Raw genomic sequence first — 20,984 nt, 5'->3', positions numbered from 1 at the left:
GATATACAAAAACCTTTATGCACTATTATACAGTCCTACCTAGCAGAGGTTTTTTTTTCATGAGAGGGGTGGGAGAACTGATAGAAGCCAGCAGCACTTTCTTCTGAGCTGTCACTGTTTATTCTACACATCAGGGTGTTTGTTTCTGAGGCTGCTTGCCAAGACTACGTATGATCCACTCAGCAGACTGCAGAGTTCTTGGAGGTGCCGTGTTACTCATCGCCTATCACAAGTCATCTGCTTGCAAGAACATCACACAACATAAGACATGATTCTATTTGGAGTGTGCGGTTGTACTTTGGGAATATTCATAACGCAGCCTCTCTCATAGTTTAGTAGGACATTTAAATTTGCTTTTGTATGGTAATGCCAACATGGAATTACTATATAAAAACAATGTAACATCCAAACAAACTTTGAATGTTGCCAGTCTAGACTCCCATGTCCAAATGAAATAATAGTGTGGCACACAAACTGTACATAGCAAGCCCAAAAATTACACTTTCACTGCAAAAGCAATCTCCAGGAATCGCTTGGCAACTGCTCTGGTCAGAAGCCTCCTGTTGCTATAGCAAGGCATAAGGAAACACAATTAATAAGTACGATTTAAATCCCCCTGATATCTATCGCCATCTTAGGATGGCACTACATGAAAAAGGGTCTTATTTGCACAATAAAAACGTGTGGCCAAATTTTTAGTTTGGAGGTAGTGTGAATCCTAGCTTAAGCATAATAAAACTAATACCCCTTTTACACCGCTGAAAAATCCGGGTCAGCTGCGGGTCAGACCCGGATCATCGGCGGTGTAAACTGGGTATATCCCTGTCCATTTACACGGGTCCTCTATAGGACCCGTGTAAATGGCGGTGTAAATGGTCCCGCTGCGGGTGCAGGCATGGGGAAGATGGGGAAGATGTGCCCAGCTGCTGCGGGAGGAGGGGGGTCCCTGCGGCTGCTGAGGGGAGGGGGGGGGTACCTGTCAGCCTGCGGTCGGAGCTCACTCAGCGGAGGGGATGATGTGCGCCGCTGCTGTACCACCCCCCGGCAGCCGGTCCCTGCGGCCAATGTACAGTCAGTGTCGGCGGTCCCTCCAGCGCATGGGAACTAGTACTAGTTCCCATGCGCCAGAGGGACCCCCGCCACTGACTGTACATTCGCCGCAGGAACTTCGCGGCTGCGGGGAGAGGTACAGCAGCGGCGCACATCATCCCCTCCGCTGAGTGAGATCCGACCGCAGGCTGACAGGTACCCCCCTCAGCAGCCGCAGGGACCTCCCTCCTCCCAGCACCCGGGGACAGCACTCCCCATCTACCCCCTAAAAAACACTGAACCTGGGTCAGCCCTGCCTTAAATATATATTATTTATAAATATATATATATATATATATATATATATATTCTATATTTCTATAAATATATATATATTGCTTCAAAACATGGGTTTGACGGCGGCAAATTATTTGCTCTTAGGTGCCCATACACTAGTAAGATTTATCTTCAGATCTGGCTGGTTGGAACAAAAACATGGTTAAAGAGGAGTGACAGTTTGTCAGTTTTCCAGCATTTCCAAGCAAATGGTCAACTGTCATTTGCTCTCATCCATAAGACCCTTGTATCAAAAGCTGTAACTATAAGTTTATTAACGCTTCACATTTTTTTTAAATGTAATTTATGTACACTTTATTTATTTACAGTTTCTTAAATAGAGCAACCGGTTCTGTTGCGCTTTACAATTGTAATTGAAATGAATCTCAATCAACAGGACAAGGTAGCTGACTGTACTAGGAATAAGCAACAACCTTAATGAGGGCCAAACTTTCATATATGGAATAAGGAATGACATTTTATGGACTACATTATAATTTTTATTTAATGGTGGCCACATAGCAGAAGTTTTTTAGACAGTCAATACATTTACAGACAATTAGAAGCCATGCTTCTGACAAAGTCCTATACTACAAATGCACTAATACGGTCTAGGAAATCATCATCTGTGACGGCTTGAGGGGAATCTGGGACATGCCAATGATAACACCTGATGTCCTATGTGTAAGTTTAGTAAATAACTGAACCTTTGTAAAGCTACATATTGTTGGACGACGGTCATTTGAATTTCTTAGAAAACATTCAGAATAAAGCCATGCATGTATTTCCTGATGTCAGAGCAGGAAAGACAATGAGCAGGAGAACATTCATGTACACTTCCAATGAAGTGCACATCCAAAAACGAGTGAAAAATGAACTCTGTGCTGTTATATTATTAGCAAATTATTATTACATTCATCTAATAATAATGAAACCCGCTGGCAGGACTGAAACCTAAACAATACATTTCAATGTATCACCACAACAAATATGCTGTTTTGCAGTATCAAACACGCAAACTTCCATCTATGGTGCTAAATAAAGACTGTTCACACAACCTTATCACAATAATCATCAATACAGTAGCCAGCCAGGCAACTCCGAGCCATTCCAACTCTCAAAGAGGTGGAATATGAACACTTCTGGTACCATAGGTAAAGCGTTTAATAATTTACATGGAAATACTTTATGAAAGCTACATAACATTTGGCCTCACTCTTTAATAAGAGCAGAAAATGTCAGTAGACAAAACAAATGACCCTCTGTCTGAAAGGACCAATATGGCTAGAAATACACAAAAATTGGACCTGTGGCAAGGCCTAAAATTTCTAGGTCAATAGACGAACAACAATGGGCCTTATTCTAGTTCACTCTTTCTGAAAAAATCCTTCTTAGATGGACAAAACCATGTGCACTGCAGGTGGAGCAGATGTTACTTGTTCAGAGAGAGTTAGATTTGGGTGGGGTTTTACTTTAAAGTGAGATCTATATTGCAGTGTAAAAATAAAGCAGTCATTATTTACCCTGCACAGAAACAAAATAACTCAGCCAAATCTAATTCTCTCTTTACATTTTACATCTGCCCCACCCGCAGTGCACATGGTTTTGTCCATCTAGGAAGGATTTTGTCAGAAAGAGTGAACTAGAATAAGGCCCAATGTCACACACAGACAATAACACAGTAGTACATTAGTTTGAGAATAAAAATGAAATAATAATGATTAACACCACAATCCCATTTACCTTTCTTGGCGGTCTCCATTTCCTCTTCAGTCCAACGTGAACTCTCATTCATTTCCATGGCAGCTGCAAATCAGAGCGGAAGAAAATTAAAAAAGCAAATCTACAGTTTGTAAATATACACACATACACACACACACACACACACACACACACACACACACATATATATATACATACATACACACACACACAAACACATACATACATACACACACAGATAGATAGACACTCCTCTTCAATAAATATAAGGCATAGTGCTTGGGTGCCTTCTGCAATAGAAAAGTTTTACAACGTAGAGCGGTAAAAAAAATATTCCATTAAACACGTGATCACGTGTACCACCAGGTTTGTGGTATATTTGATAAATTGTCCATGTGGATACTTATATGTGGGTAAAAGTGAAACTATATTACACGAACATATGGCCAACCACAGGTCGGCTGTTCGCGCAGCTATTTTATCAGGTAATAGCTATCAACCTGTGGCCTGTCACTGTATGTAAGCTAGTCACACTGCGGCCAGCCTATCAACTAAATTTATATATCATGTTCCACCATTAAGAAGAGGCGGTGATTGGGGCAGGTTGATACTATGAATGGAGATTAGGTGGATTACGAAACTGGATACCATTTAACTCAGAGGGTTAAATTAAAAACAGGGATTACATCACCATTTCCACATGCTTAGTCGCAGAAAAACAATTCTGGGGTTTTCCTGCGACTAAGCATGTGGATATGGTGGTGTAATAGGCTTTTAGCATTTCTTTGAAAATTTGGTGAGTGCCCCTAATTGGACCCAAGTGGCCACATGGACTAATATTTGTAGAACAGTATCTGTTACCTTAGAAGAAGCACCCCATTGTCGACACTTGATGGTTGTGAGTGCGGAATGGACACAAACAAACATACATACATACATAAATATATCTTTGATAGTAGACTCCAGTGGATTGAGGTTTTTGATATTGTGTTTGTTTTCGTAAATTTAGTAAGGGATGCTGCTGACGCTGTGACCCCACCTGGACTTTATGCTGCTAATTGATGAAACAGTGACAGGTCTGTTAGGGGGGGAACCAGTACGCTAGGAACGGCCCGATTTGTGAAGGTGTGCTCTTTGCTGAAATAAATGTTGTACATTTCATTCTTGCTTTGTTCCCTGACGACGGGAGACTGCTCCCGAAACATGTTGGAATAAAAAGGCCTGATATATATATATATATATATATATATATATATATATATATATATATATAAATAGAGCAGGGGTCCGGCACACACGATAGCGCCTCAGCGCTGAACGAAGCAGTGCTTCACTGGGTGCCCTCACTGAAGAATGTAGATAAATGTAGCTTTGGAGGTGCGGCACTCACAGCAAGAAGAATAGGCAGTACGCTTAATCAAGTTTACAACGTTTCAATGTCGTTTATTTCGACATTTTCGTCAGGTATACAAAAAGTTCAAACAGTACATACATTTATACCACCTCCGTGTGCGTGATCCAGCGTGTCTGTGGACGCCGGAAGATGACGTCAGACCCGTGGGTCTGCGTGCTCCCATCACCATGGATACAATACATGTTTACAAAAAAGACATACAATCAGCAATCAAAGCCACTGGCTGCATATTGTTAAGCCGGTATTCTATACAAAGAATTCAATAGGGCATCACTGGCAGATAAAATATATCCTGGTGTCATAATAAACAGCAATCATTGGCGATCGACAGGTATCATCCTGTAGATAGAACATAACATCAATATATATAAAAATGTTACTATATGGGAAATCTGCAAATACAACAAGTATATATATCTCAATCGGCACTTAAACCATCATAAAGGGAAGACCATACTATGGTCACTATGTTTATAAATTAATTCTCTGTCACAAAGTGCAGAGAAACCATGTAAGGAAACTAAAGCAACAATAACAAAGGAAAAAGCGTAATGATAAAGGAAACAATAAATATCTACTAATCAAAATTAAGAGGATACTACAAGAATCAGAAAAAATGAATCAGAAAAAATGAAAAAGAAGAAAAATTCATGCTAGGACAGAGTGCATAAGCAAAATAAGTGGTTACACTACTATTTTCTGGTTAAACACCCAATACCCAGGAATTCATTTAAACCCCTGGGATGTATTGTGTCCAACCTGTGTATCCAACGGGTTTCACACTTAAGCAACTGTAACCCTCTGTTACCACCCCGTATGTTTAGGGGCACATGATCAATCATTCGATATTTTAGCGATGGTAATGAGTGTTTCATGGCTAAGAAATGTTTTGGAACAGGCAGGTCACATTTGCCACCAGCAAATGGCTGGTGGCAAATGTGACCTGCCTGTTCCAAAACATTTCTTAGCCATGAAACACTCATTACCATCGCTAAAATATCGAATGATTGATCATGTGCCCCTAAACATACGGGGTGGTAACAGAGGGTTACAGTTGCTTAAGTGTGAAACCCGTTGGATACACAGGTTGGACACAATACATCCCAGGGGTTTAAATGAATTCCTGGGTATTGGGTGTTTAACCAGAAAATAGTAGTGTAACCACTTATTTTGCTTATGCACTCTGTCCTAGCATGAATTTTTCTTCTTTTTCATTTTTTCTGATTCATTTTTTCTGATTCTTGTAGTATCCTCTTAATTTTGATTAGTAGATATTTATTGTTTCCTTTATCATTACGCTTTTTCCTTTGTTATTGTTGCTTTAGTTTCCTTACATGGTTTCTCTGCACTTTGTGACAGAGAATTAATTTATAAACATAGTGACCATAGTATGGTCTTCCCTTTATGATGGTTTAAGTGCCGATTGAGATATATATACTTGTTGTATTTGCAGATTTCCCATATAGTAACATTTTTATATATATTGATGTTATGTTCTATCTACAGGATGATACCTGTCGATCGCCAATGATTGCTGTTTATTATGACACCAGGATATATTTTATCTGCCAGTGATGCCCTATTGAATTCTTTGTATAGAATACCGGCTTAACAATATGCAGCCAGTGGCTTTGATTGCTGATTGTATGTCTTTTTTGTAAACATGTATTGTATCCATGGTGATGGGAGCACGCAGACCCACGGGTCTGACGTCATCTTCCGGCGTCCACAGACACGCTGGATCACGCACACGGAGGTGGTATAAATGTATGTACTGTTTGAACTTTTTGTATACCTGACGAAAATGTCGAAATAAACGACATTGAAACGTTGTAAACTTGATTAAGCGTACTGCCTATTCTTCTTGCTGTGAGTGCCGCACCTCCAAAGCTACATTTATATATATATATATATATATATATATATATATATATATATATATATATATATATTGGAGCAGATCTACACTAAAAGACTTCTAGACTTATGCATGACTAACGGGGAGCATGACTCTGTAAAACACAGGGAAGCAATTTCAGGTCAAGTATTAATTACACAATGAGATCTGGGGGCCACAAGTGCGAGATGCTCTTGCCAGTGCGTATTGTAGAAATGTAGTTTCTCAGCCTGAAAGCATTTGCTACCATTCCACTTCTAATGGCCCATGAAAGAGAGAGCAATGGGCTGCGGGCATTTAGAATACTGCACTGATTGGACTACGATAATACATTATCAGTTCACATAAAGGACAAATATGGGACAAGGAGGGGGGAAAGTCGCAGAGACAATTAAAAATAGCAGTGCTCTTCAAGTAGAGAGTTTGCTGCTTGCAAGCCTCTGACAACTATTAGGCCTGACCCTTTGGGGAACATGAAGGAACATCATTTACAGTTCAATGCACAAGATTTCAGTTGGCACCTCACAGGCACATCACTAGTAATTTCAATTCATGAAAATTCCATATAGCCATAAAACGGTAAGGGATAGGGCACCAGCAGCTAAGTCTGCCATTCTGTGTGATGAAGGAGAAACACCACATTACACAGCTGTAGAATAGCACTACAGCAAAGCTAATCAAATAAAACAGCAACATATGGCTTTCTATCTAATAGAAATGTAGACATTTATTGGACGCAGGCATAGTGCAGCATAATGTAAATGCCAACACCAAGGTCTGCTGTGTGGTGGGTAAGGAAATACAAACCCCTCACCCAAAAAGATAGGCTCTACTTATATAGGCTACTTATTTTAACAGTTACTGTCAATGCACAGAAAGCCTTAGGTCCTTGTATACTTGCAGTTTTAGCATGGCTGAGAAAAACCATATGGTTGGTCTAATAATTCACACAGTGGACACCAACAGAACAGTGTCTCCTAAGCCCCCTGACATTAGCTACGTATTTACATTATTATGGAAACTTACCTGCTCATAGAGAACAGTGTCTCCTAGTGGCCAAATTCTAAATGAAAATGATGGAGTCTACCATGTAACATCCCTCATAAGGAATAGGTTTTTGCATTATTCATGGAAATAAACACTACATGTATTATAGATTTACCAAAGCAAGTATTCATTTAATGAAACTAATCAGCCACACCTCTAAACTCCATGGTGCATGTATGTATTTCTGTATCAAGAAAGCTGGGCCTGTGAATTAAATTCAATTTATCACATGTAAAGACTCCCAGGGAGCTGCAGCAACTGCGGACTCAGACCCAATACGATGTGCCGCTGATGGGTCCCTTCCAATAGACTTTATGTGCAGAACGTTGGATCTCTAGGGTCTGGCCCAATGCACACGGGACTGTGCATCGGGTCAGATGGGATGTCAAACACATGTGATTTAGTCCAATTTATCGTCCTGATCCGTCCGAATCTGGTCAAATTGCAGTGGTGTATGGGTACCTTAAAGGAGAGATCTACCAAATCTTGAGAGTAATAAACCACCAACCAATCAGCTCATAACTGTCATTATTCAAACCAAACTTGTAACATGATAGTTGGGAGAGGATTGGCTGGCTGTTTATCACTCAACTTTAGCACTTTTCAAGCTTTGTGCATCTGGCCCTAAATGAAACTGTAGGAAAGATACTGGTTTGGGCCCCATTTATTTCTCATTCATCAAATAAACCCACATGCAGTATAAAATGTTTAACGTAATCCAATCCAGTCAGTACCCACGGTCTCTGGTTAGGAAATTATATTGCTTTATGTATTATCTGTCTTTGGTGTTCAGAGAAAATGACTATTAGACAGGTGTCCACTTCACTGCATACTCCAATTCTAAATTTTTCCTCTACAGCTTCAGTATTCTTTATGCACAGTTTTGTATACAGTGCAGCATATTCAGTTGTGCTTTAGAGTTGGAAGAACAGAATGAGATAGGAAAACCCGGTTTGCAATCTATAGGGAAATCGTGCCTAAACTTGTGTATCAGTGCCTATCTATTGATTAATCATCCTGCCAGATAGCAAACTTTCTTAGTGGGCTATAGATGGTCACACAGCAATGCTGGCTTGGGGTTAGTAGGATATGAAAGTGAAGGGAAAAAATGTGAGGTTTTGGGTGGACTGTATAGAGTGGATGTAATTAGATAGGGAAGCACTGAAGGTTGCGTGGGTTATTCTGGAATCTGATAAGCTTGTCTGAAGAGGTACGTTTTTGGGGAATGCTTGAAGGTTTGGAGACTGGAGGGGAGTCTAATTTCGCAATGGAGAGCATTCCACAGAGTGGGTGCAGGCTAAATAAAGTCCTGTAATAGTCATGGGGAGCAAGTAATGTATGTGACTCACAATATTTTGAGGTAAGCAAAACATTTTTTTTTATATTAGTAGTTTGGTAAATAGTCTTATGTGCAAGTAAATGTACCCTATCTTGAATACTGTTGAATACAGGAAACCAAAAGGAGAGCCTGAAATAGCAGAGCAGCAGAATTTGGAGGCAATTCAATTGTCAGTGACTGTAGCTGACACTGTTATGAGCCTGACAGAGCTATTTAATTGTGGCTCCTGTCGTATGCAATCAGCAAAAAGTGACTTTTTGTCTCGTTAGTCAGGGATGCTTTGGCTCCCAAAATACTGTAGCCGGCATTATAAACATTAAATCATATAATAATGTCTGTCTCTTTCTCTCTCTGACCTAAGTCGTGGGTCTCACTTGAGTATGGAAGTTACTACAGCTGGTACCAAACACAGTGATAGACGACATGAGGCAAATTTCCAGAGAAAGCGGTGTTCCACTTCTACTGTTATACAGGCTGCCCCTATTACAGTGTGTGGAAGAGGCAGCAAGCCAAAAATTAGTCTTCACCACAACGCAATGTGAATAGGACGTACACAGATATTGTGCTGATGAATTTGATATAAGAAACTTGCATATTGTCTGTAATTCTGTAAACAGTGCAAAACAGAATTTGGGGCACAATTTATTAACGAAAACCACCACCAGTGACATTTTTCCTTTAGTAGAACTGCATGACCGCTTCATCCAGATGGGACCCGGTATTGCTCAAAGGTTTCACTAAACCGAAAAAGGCATCAGTCGCTGGCAAGAGCAGTACAGGTACAAACTGCGATAATTTTACTACACATCTGTTTGAGGAATACTGAAAGGATGACGAACGCTTTTATTGAGTTCTAAAGGGGTTATGCGTCCTTGAAAAATGTGGTTTATGTTCTGGTAAAAAGCTGTTGCTGATAAACTGTAGCACTTTACAGAGATTCAGAGACTCAATCGCACATAGATATACAGGGGGGGGGGGTATGCAATGTGCCGCTGCTATTTCCAACATGGGAAGTAGCGGCGACTCCCTATTCAATGCTGTCATTAATGACAGCATTGATGCAGGATTACGGCAAAACGGGCTTCAGAAGCTGTCGGTTCCGTTCTGCCGATAACGGCCGTGGATTGTCGTAATCGCAGATAGACAATCCACGGCCCGTTTTCACGGCCACGCCCCCTTTGCGCCGAGTGGCAGGCGGGACATTGAATCTTGTCTGTCATTATGCGGTCGATCTGACCGCAAACGGGCCAGGATCACGGCTGTCGGTGGGGATCGACAGGCGTGATCCCAGATTGCATAACACCCACAGTGTCAGATCAAATTTCTCAGCATGTTCTCCTCGTGCATCCTAGTCACATTCGATTAGGACTTAAGCCCCCCATCCACTACGCAGACACCGACCGCGTTCTTTCTCTTCTTGTTTGTGAGACTCACTACCCCACTTTAGCACAGCAGCTGGGATCTGAACCTATACCAGCGCCTGTCTGTCCCTGAGGGGACATCACTTCCACCACTACGCAGACATATCTGAAGCTGTAAATCTCTCCTGGTCAATTATATATGTTAAACCCCTGACAGCTTCAGATCAGATGGATCTTTGGTGCAGCACCTAAAGATTTTTTTGTCAGATGTATCTGAGACTCAGCCGCACATGTGATCTGAGGGAGCTTAGATTAGGCCTTTTTTCTTCAGATCGGACTGCCAGATCCATCTGAATCTGAAGAAAAACAGGCCAAATCGGACTAGTGGATGGAGGCCTTAAGCCACATTTTTGTTAAAAGGACGCCAGATGCTAGAAGATTCTCACATGACCTGGACTGTTTGCTATGACTGCAAGTTGTAGGAGGACATACTAGTATGCTTGCATGAAGACAACAAAAATCTGGCCCCTTTTACTCTGCTGTCCACCCACCACTCTGTCGCAACTCGCCCACCCCTTATTTGTAAGTCAGTCTCAGGCCCCATTCTGGTTGACCCGCAAAGCTGCGAAACGCCAGCCCCCCCCCCGCACGCTTATTTCCCCGCACGCATGCGTGCAGGGGCAAAATGTTTCGAAGGTCGCCGACCTTTAAATGATTTTAAGCGCTTGCAGATCTAAGACACCACTCTGGGGTCTTAGATCTGCGGGTCCCTGTCCAGGCGATTCCCCCCCCCCCGTCCGCGAATTTCCATGGTAATGCCCAGCATTTTCTTGGGAAAGCAGCCACCCCACACCCGCACTGCTGTGTGCAAGCGGCCGGTGAATTATCAATTCACTGTGCCCGCTTGCACAATGCAGCTGCGCAATCGCGGTTGCTAAACAACGCTCCCCTGTGCGAACAAACTAGAATGAGGGCCTTAATCCTTTAGCTAACTTAAACACTAATAATTATATTATTCTAAAATATCAAAGTATACCTTCTCTTTATCTCAGCATCCACATAAATGTAAATGATAGCACCACGGTGCAATGAACAAACAATATAAAATGAAATGGACAACCAGAAACATTCACGCACACATTGTTTTATAGGCTCCGGTGCATGTTGACATGAGACCATCACACAGTTTGTGTATTTGCTAGCTAGCTTTCCAGGCAATCTATTTTGAAAGCCTGCAAACATTTTTGGGAAAACCATGGCGTAAAACTAACATTGTCTGTTTGTTATTACCTGGTCTTGGTTTAATACAGTTTGTTCCCTGTTGAAAAGAGCAAGAGAATATTCTGGTTCTGTACAAGCAACTTACTTAGAATAAACTAATGGTCAATAGGTGGGACAGCAGTGTTTTAGTAAGAACAGCATTTTATTAGAATGGTGGTACAGAGTGTGCCCAGTATAAGGCAAACACAAATCACATTTCAAGGACAGTACACCGAGGATGCAGCGTAGAAGATCTGCATCCGCCAATGTAAATATGAAGGATAAATTGTAATACTGCTCTAGTGCACCAGTGATATCATATGTATTCATAGAGGAGGTACACATATTGTGGCCTCTAAAGCCATTCATTCTGCGATTTACAGTATGCTTTAAAGATTAATATGGCAAACAGTGATATCCAACTTATTTTAAAAAGCATGACTACTTCATAAGGCACATGTTTATTTGACGGTGTTCGAAAAACAAGTGACAAGCAGTCCAATAATCCAAATCAACTGGTCTGTCCACAACGTGAATCACTCTGTTGTAAACATACAGTGCGCACAAGATAGAGGTCATATGGATACAAAGCAAACCATCTGCAATTAAACGAACATTCTGTGCAGTCAACAACAGCGATCCTGTTTAACCCCTAGACGAACAGAAATCTTTTCCACCTCAAACTTCTGGAAATTACATACTGTAGGATATAATGGAGCTCACCATTTACACAGATTGCAAACTTTTAATATTCAATAGATTGTGGTCTCATCTGAACATTTTGCCTAAGTGCTTTCATCACAATTAATGATGATGGATTAGGTTTCAGTGACAGCTATTAGAGAGATAGCCGCTCTTACATTGTACGAAGTGTTTGATTATGTATCACCTCTCTGGATCAAGGCCATCTCTGCTTTAAGACTTTACAGTAAATGAGCATTATCTTATCAATCTTTGGTGCCTGCTACAGCTAAAAGCAAAAGTACAGAGCTAGCAATGGAGCCATGAAGACTGTGTTAAAGCGGGGTCCTTGTGGTGCCCAAACAAGAGCCGTTTTACAGTTGAACACTAATTCATTTGCGGTTACGGAAAATGAGGTTTTCAAAAATGTTTCTATATTTAGAGTTGGAAAGGGCTTGCAGACCCGTACTCCTGCAAAGGCAAACCAGGAGTATTCAAGAATAAGTTGTGTACATGAGGGGTCTGCATACATAAACTCAGCTGTGGCATTCTTAGCATTACAGATATGCTGCTTTTATGCAGCTTCCCAAAGTCCTGGGGTAAATAGACAAGTGTTTAGGATGACCATCAGCTCACATCTTTACCATTTAGAAAAAAATGAATTCACAACATTGTGCAGTAGAAAGGGCTGACTTGGCTTTGGTATGGGGCAAGTTATTTAAGGCCCTAGAGAAGAATAACCTTCCGGGAGGCTGACGTTTCTATAGCCAGTTCATTTACCTTGCAAGAAGTGGAACACGCTATAGCCTCGATGCACATGAGCAAAAGCCTGGGTCCGGATGGATTTTCATCCGCTTATTACGACAAAACAGAGAAATGCACCAGAATTGCTAAGGTGTTGAGTCCTGACTGATCAATGGAGGACCTATTACCTGGCTTATAAAGTGGCATTTTTGCTTTGATACCATTAGGGACACACTGGAGCGGATAGAGACAGAGCATACAGGGTATGTACGAGTTGGATAACACTTCACAGCTATAGTGATTGCCCTAAATGTATTCTGGACAAATGATAAGCCAGTGAGCTACAAAAACATGCTTCTACTAATTATTATTATTAATTAGAGGATTATTAACGAAAATGCTTAATAGCTACAATTGGTTCAGGATTACCCAAATTCTTTCAATGAGGGGAATTCAATTAGATGTGAGGGGATGCAGTTCCTGGGAGGAGTACCAGGAGCTAATTAACTGACTGCATGGTGCCTGGCACTTTAGTTAGGAGATTAATTTACTGTACCACCGTGACTAGCCTAAAGGCACTAACTAGTGCAGATATCTGCTGGAACCTCAGTAGGGTGCAGACAGGAATCTGCTAATTGCAGGTTTACAGTGCAGGTAATAGAACAGCCCTGGAAGCGGAAGTACATCCTCTTACTTCTAAATGGATTACCACCAAAGAACTTTGCGGCTTACAGTTGTGTGCTATTTACTGTATAGCTTTAAATCTGTGCTGCATATTATGGTTATTAAATAAAACATTTTTTTTTATTAGCAAATCCTTTTAATGTTTTAAAACAGACCTGGGATAGCTGTTATTAGTGCTTCTACATTTAGGGGGGTATTCAATGTCTGTCGAGCTTGCGGTTTGTTTGAGCTTTTGTTGTTTCCGCAACGGGAATTATGTATTTGTCATGCTCGCGTATTCATTTTGATGTTTTCTCTATTTTCGAGGCGAGCTCGCTGGTTTTAGGGTCTCGTTTTGCTCGAGTGTCGAGGACTCCATTTCTCGACTAGTCGAGCTGATTTGGTGAGAAATTTTCCTGTGATTTGGGTCTGCATATTCAATGTGAGTTACAGAAGAGGAGGTCGACATGCTGGAGGCATTTCCCCCTACTTTTTTAAATCTCCATCTTTCTTTGTCGGGCCAATGTTATTTGTCAAGTTTAATATGTTTTTAAATTGTGCAGAAATACAGTAATGTTCTATATGTAATAAATACATGTTCTTATCAGTTTGTCAGGGCCAAGAATACTGCTATTGCTACCTTTCAGCAGAAAATAAATTGCTTCTGTTTCTCCTGTGCGTGTCTTATAAACATGCCTGTTTCATAGCTTTTTCTGTTGTTTTAACTTTTACTGTAATATCCAAAACTGAACAAGTGGCCTCGTCATCTTTCTGTTGATGGTTTTTCCCTTGTATCTGTGCAGGAGAGGCAGATTACCCATGATTCTTTGTTGCCAGATGTTTACTGCTCCCATAATCCTCTACTTAGCTCTCACTCCTGAAATGAGACTTTAGGGCGCAAACAGCATTGTGCAGTTTGCTGATTTGGAAGTCGAGATTGCCACGCCTACAGCTCTCATTGGTCGCACACGTCGACAGATGTCAGTTCACGTGGAGAGCACATTGCATACGTGTGACTTAACTGTCGAGCTCGACATAGATGAACGAATTAAACAAAGAAATCTCAGCTAAAAAAAAAAAAAAATATCGAGCAAGCTCGACAGACATTGGATACCCCCTAATTCTGTATAGTTGTTTTCTGTGGGAAATATGTTTCCTAGCATTCACTAACCGCTATTGTACTTTACGTCCTATTGTGTGTTTTATTTTTATTTTTTTACCAAAAACCTGACAAGCTGGCTGTCGCTTTTGGAGGGGGAACTACACATTGGTTATCCCCTGATTTTAATAAAAAACAACGGTACTTGTGTATTATCTGGGTGCCCGATTTTTTTATCTTGTGTTATTGTACAACCAAAAATTGGTCGCATCGCATGCGATGGGACACGATTTGTAATTGTACAGGAACCCAGATGCCTGATTCCTATGTTAAATGCCCCCCCAGACCCGACTTTTGATTGTACACCAACCCTGATGGGTAATGACTATGTCAAATGCCCCCCCATTGTTAACGCCACCCCGCGATCAACGCCAACCTGAAGCGCGGCGAGCGCAGCGAGCCCACGAGGGTCGGCGGTACGCGTCCTCCGACCTTTTCTTACCCTCACTATCCATGTCGGCGTGGAGTTGATTTTATATAGTGTAGTGAGCGCAGTGAGCCCCGCAAAGGGGACACGCATTCCTTCACATGTATTCCATGTCCGCTCGCCACACTATATAAAATCAACTCCACGCTGACGTGGATAGTGGAGGTATGAATAGGTCGGAGGACGCGTACCGCTGCGCTCTCCACACTTAGGGTTTGCCTTTATCGTGGCGTTGCGTTAACAATGGGGGGGGGGGGGGCATTTGACCTAATAATTAACCATCATGGTGGGTATACAATTAAAAATAGGGTCTGGGGGGCCATTTAACATTGGGTACAATGTAAAAATCGGGTCAGTCGCGTCGCAATGGCATGCGATGCAACCGATTTTTACATTGTACAAGGAACATCTAAAAAGCACGAAAATCGGGTCCCATCGCATGCCTTAAGTAGTGGCATGCGATGAAAAAAATCGAGCGCCCAGATATTACACTAGTACCAAAACAACCCCTAAAGTACAGGCTATGGAAAGTGTGTGTCGTGTCCCCCCCCCCCCCCCCCATCAATATGATGACTGGTGACCATTAGCGGGATGTGTCACACATACTTTTATGTGCTTACTGCTCATCTCAGAAAAGGTGTCGGCATTTATAAACATGCACAATCATCTATAAGCAACTATTAAGTCATTTCACAGAATCTTGCTTTGAACTGTAAAATGTAATTACAGTAGAAGGAAGTTATGGTATACATTAACATGAAATTATGTAACTAAACGTGATCTTCTGTTTTACAGTGACATAGTATATTCTTACATGCTGCAACTATAATATAGTTAGGAAGGTCCCTCCTGTGGCTGGCAGCGGAAAATACGCAAGCAAAAGAAAAACTTCACAAAAAAGCAGCAGCAAAAATTAGTACTGACCATAAAACAAACACTGCCTGAGTAATTGCTGGATAAAGCAATCCACTATAGTATTAAACAGTGCACAAACAGGATTTCACAGAAAAATAATAGTTTCATTATTTCATTATGCCAATCCATTATATTATACAATAACTTTTAATACATTTTATTTAGTTAGTGTTTTTCACTAAAAAGGTTCAAAGCACTTTACATAAATGAGGACCATAAAACAGGGGATTAAACCTGTAGAAAACCATGAACCTAATACAGGTTGATTATCCCAGGTTGAGTGTCCCCTGCCGCCTACAGTATCCTCTTGAGCTGCATCTCTTGTGCCAGGGTTGCATTGTGCGAGTGCACCGGTAACGTTGCAATGCACCCCTGGGACTACAGATGCCACTGAAGAGGATAATGAAGGGCGCTGTGGACATCGGGAAATGAAGTAAGAATTAAAAAAAGGGGTGGGGCAGAAGCCCTCAATAAAAAAAACAAAAAACACGGTATTCGGAATATTTCGGTTTTTGGAATACACAGATAAGGGAGACCTGACCTGTACTCACATTGAAGTCGAGTTCACCAATCTTGGCACCAAATGTATCCATCCTACAAAAGGTGCAAGGCAAGGGAGCCATCTTGGGAGCACTATATAGGTTATACTGCATAGAACAGGCAATGACTGGACGAGAAGACATGGAATGGGGGTGCTACAGAACACTAATGCGATATACAAAATTCTTACAAAATCATATCCATGCATTCTTCACCCTATAGAAGGGTAAAAGGTGCAGCAGCCATCTTGGACCTACTACAAGTCACAGATGACAAGATAAGCACTGAATTGGAGTAAGAAACAAGTGTAACATGACTAACAATAACCACTGACTAAATTGTTCCATGAGTAGTTTACTCTGCCCTTGAAAAAATAAAAACCGATAAAGGCAGCCATCTGGGGTGCACTAAATAATTTACAGTGGGCAAGTTGAGCAATTTGCAGTATGACACAGTGGAGAATCACAGAAAAGAAGGGGGGGACTGGAAGACTGACACTTACAAGAGGACATGGTAAATATGCACTCTAGATAGAATGCGTAGAGGGATGTAGTTGGGCATACTAACACTCGGGATGCTGGCAATCGAATTAACAGCACCAGACAGAATCCTGACACGGCTCATAATGCTAATGCGGAAATCACTACTGTCAGCGTACTAAACATAAGTTTGCCGGGGAGGGATAGGCTTAGGTTTTGGTGGTGGGGAGGTCAGGTTAAGACACTACGGGGTGGGGTAGAGTTAAGATGGCCATACACCTAAAGTTGAATAACTGGTAAAACGGCCTGGGATTCCGACTGTCTGAACGATCAGAGTCGGAATCCCAACAAAGTAGTCAGCTTAACAGTCAATAACAAGCCAAAATAATTAACATGCATATATCTGAAAGTACTTTTTTGTGGCAAATTTCAAGATGAACAGCATAATATAGGATGGAAAGGCAATAGTAGTTTAGCTACTGTATGTCAGTCAGAAAGGACAGAAGCACAATGGGCAAAACTCAATTAGCCTCAGGCTTCAGCTACTGGGTTAAGTGGCCATAGACACTGTATTCCGTTAGCAGCTCCCAGTAAGCAGACATCTGGCCCTAAGGCAGCACCCAATGCGGGCATCTTCACTTACCCAACCAGTTACAAAAAAAATGAAAAACCTATATATTTAATTAACTGTATCCTGGTAACTACGATCTGAAGATTACCTATAGCACAAGGAGACTTTAATAACTCAGAATGTAGTTCCAGTTGCCTTCAGTTTAGACATTAACAATATAACTGTACAAAAACTAAATTGCTAGGCAACTCCTACATCTTCTACTTAATTTCTTTACAAGCCTCCTCCGGCTCACTTCACTCCTCCACTAACCACTTCAACTCTGGTTCCCTCCCCTCCTGCAATTAAGATTTCTCCCATGCTATCAGGCTATCTGCCAGTCTAACCATCTTAAAATGAGCCTTTAAGACTCCTCTTCATAATAGCGGAGTGGTCCCAACAATGCATTACTTGGCTCCTGTGACCACACACCTACCCTCTCTGTTTCCCTCCTTGTTACACCTCTCCCCTCAGACTCTAAAGCCCATATGGGAGGGCCCTCGTTCTTCATTCTGTACTCTTAGAAATAGAACACGTATACCTTGTTTTCCTAGCTTCCCTTTCCCCTTTTGTAACTCTGTTCCTGTCTGTATGCACAACTAGAGGCGACTGGCTCACTGAGGGGTAACTATGAAGCTTAAAGAAGAGATATCTATCCCCGTAAGGAATTTTATATGCAAAGTGATCACGCTACAGCCAATCAGCTCCTAATGTCAAATTACATATTGGAGCTGATTGGCACTTAATTATCTTTATGTGGATAGATACCACTTCCCCAAGCTTCATACATTTAACCCTTTCAATTTAGCTTCCGACACTCGCTAGTCCTGAGAGACCCATTAGTGTTGCTTCTACCAGACATTGGGAGGTATGCACTATCATGTGCAGCCCCTCTCCGGCGACTACTGCATAGATAATTATTGCATATGCATTAACATCTGCAATAATTATTGCAAAGGACAGCTCTTGCGTTAAGTGCTGCTTATTGAAATGCGCCCAGCGATGTGGCAGTGGGTCCTCAGCGGCTCCCCCTCCTCCCATACCCAGCCGGCTGCTGCTGCAGGAACCAGGGACTCCGCCTCCTCCATCCTGCATCTGGAAGTGGAAATACGGGGATAGGGGGAGGAGGTCACTAGTCTGGGCAACACAGCACTGTGCTGAATGGACTCTGGTAAGGGAGGGCAGCACGCATCGTTGCATGTTGGAGTGGGTCGCGATAAGAAGCCTGTCAAGGTAACTCAGCAAATGGGTTTTAGTGCATTTTAAAAAGTTGAGATGACCCTTGAAAGCCACCCCATCAATGCCAGACGCTGCAAGTTCGGATGTAGACATGGTCCCTGAGTGAGCAGGTCTGGACACCGAGGCAGACGGATCAGAGTGGCCACTGACAATGCCTGCAGATCCGAGAACCAGATCCATCTGGGCCAATGTGGAGCCGCTGGGATCAACGTGCTCCCTTCAACTTGCGGATAAGTCTGAGGAGAGTGAGAACGGGGGAAAGGCGTACATTAGCGCAAAATTCCATGGGACAGACAGGGTGTCTACCATGCTGGCCCCCGGGTCGCCTGATAGGGTGATCTGCTGTTGTGGCGTGATGCTAATAGACCCCCTGCACTGCTGCTGTGTTTCTGAAATAAAGCCAGTGTAAAAATAGAATAAAAAAAAAGAAATTAAGGCTGCTTAGTGCTCTAAGGTGCACGGTGACTCGTGCCAGCGACAAAAAACTGAATTGCCTGGCCTGGAAGTGGGGTAGAGGAGGGGAGGAGCCTGTTCTGCCTGGGATTCAGGAAGAAGTTTAACCTTTCAGGTCCTGGAATGCTCTCTCTCCCCTGTGGCCCCTGACGTGTCCCGAAGAATATATAACAAATAAATAGCAAAAGATCAATACCAGAAATGCACTTCATCTGTGCTCATATCATTTCAGCATAATGCAATCCATAAGGAGACCCACATCAATGGACTATATCAGGAGGTGTAAGTACTTTGTAGTGAGGGTGGGTTTAATAAAATAAATGTACCACATTTATATAAAAAAAAAAAAAAATTGCCCAGTTTTGCTTCATGCCACGTAAGAAAAACAACAACTGACGATAATAGTGCACACCAGAGCCATAACACCTCCGCAACTGTGGGAAACACCCAATGTTTCCAACTGCTAACACACTTGTTGATCACAAAAGGTGTCTGTACTTTTACACCTACCTAAATCTGCATTCTGCTGAGGAGCAGATGCCTCTTCATTGGCCTCATTTGCCATGGACCGTGTAATCCGTCCTTTGCGGCGGCCTTGGCTGTTGGCAGTTTTTCTTCCTTTCGATGTCACCGTTTCTTTGTCATCATTCTCTTCACCAGAAGTGTCCTCAGTTTTTTCCCTAAAGGAATTATTTTCTGAAGTTATATGTTGAGCTACAAAGCAATGCAATTCTGATGAAGAATGGATCACATAAAGATGATGCTGGATGAATGTACTTTAGGCCCGATTCAGTCCTGCTCACTAGGCTGTGTATATTTGGACACTAGAGAGCAATTTAACCTGCTGGCTGGATTCCCTCACTATGTTGAGAGCAGATGTGACCGCTTACACATCCGCTCGCATGCTCCCGCACAGCACCAGTCAATGGTTGCTCACCATTGAATGAGTTATCCTTTGTTCGCAGCAAAAAAGTAGCCAAGGACTTGCTTTTTTGCGGCTCAGATGTCTCCGAATTGAGAGCGGGCGCGACATCATCCGCCTACCCTGAGCAGCCAGGTAATATCTGCGTGTCCACCCCGGAACATCCCTTGGCTGCTAATAGTACAAATACTCGAGAGATTGAAAATCTTGCTGAAGGTGTTTGCTGCAGGGGATGCACATGTGTAGACCTCCACCATCGGAGACAGGCCTGAATTCGGACTGGAACAAACAGGTCTGAATCGGCTTCTTTATGTGCATTGACATTTATTCACTGGGGTATCACCCAAAAAGGTTGTATATATTATTAGATATGTAAATCTAAAGCATACACTACATTATTGCATTATAATTCCTAAGAACATTTTGCTTTGATTACATTGTTATAGAATGGTCTAGTTATAAAGCCTCACTATTGTATTCTAGAAATATCTGTGCAGTAATGGTACATACTCTCTCTGGTGGTAACATCTAAACATGGTGAATTTCCCTCTCCAGTGAAGAACAGGTAAGTAATCTGATGAATGCTAAAGTTGTTCTTAGTTTTAGTGACCAAGATAATGCACCATGAGTATGATGATTCAAGCCGTGAGAATAGTGGAGTAGTAGACCAGTGGAGAAGATGTCCTTAGCCGACAGATTCTAAGGGGGGATTCTATAGCTGGTGATTCCATTCACAAGGCCGAACTA

At 42.0% G+C, this 20,984-nt stretch overlaps 1 protein-coding gene across 15 annotated transcripts in view; it reads right to left on the bottom strand.

The window, feature by feature from the left end:
• Positions 1-20,984, bottom strand: part of NCOR2 (nuclear receptor corepressor 2) — a 351,963-nt gene that overhangs the window by 97,711 nt on the left and 233,268 nt on the right. For all 15 annotated transcript variants that reach the window (XM_083150819.1, XM_083150847.1, XM_083150856.1 and 12 more), the window contains 2 exons: positions 19,826-19,995; positions 3,109-3,171 (listed from right to left, as the gene is read on the bottom strand). In XM_083150819.1, the coding sequence (XP_083006945.1) occupies positions 3,109-3,171; positions 19,826-19,995 (233 nt within the window). The remainder of the gene's footprint in view (positions 1-3,108; positions 3,172-19,825; positions 19,996-20,984) is intronic.

Source organism: Crinia signifera, chromosome 1 (genome assembly GCF_055691185.1).
Source record: "Crinia signifera chromosome 1, ASM5569118v1, whole genome shotgun sequence".
NCBI lineage: Eukaryota > Metazoa > Chordata > Amphibia > Anura > Myobatrachidae > Crinia > Crinia signifera.
Note: the sequence above shows the minus strand (reverse complement) of the source record. Positions and strands in the feature narration are given on the sequence as shown.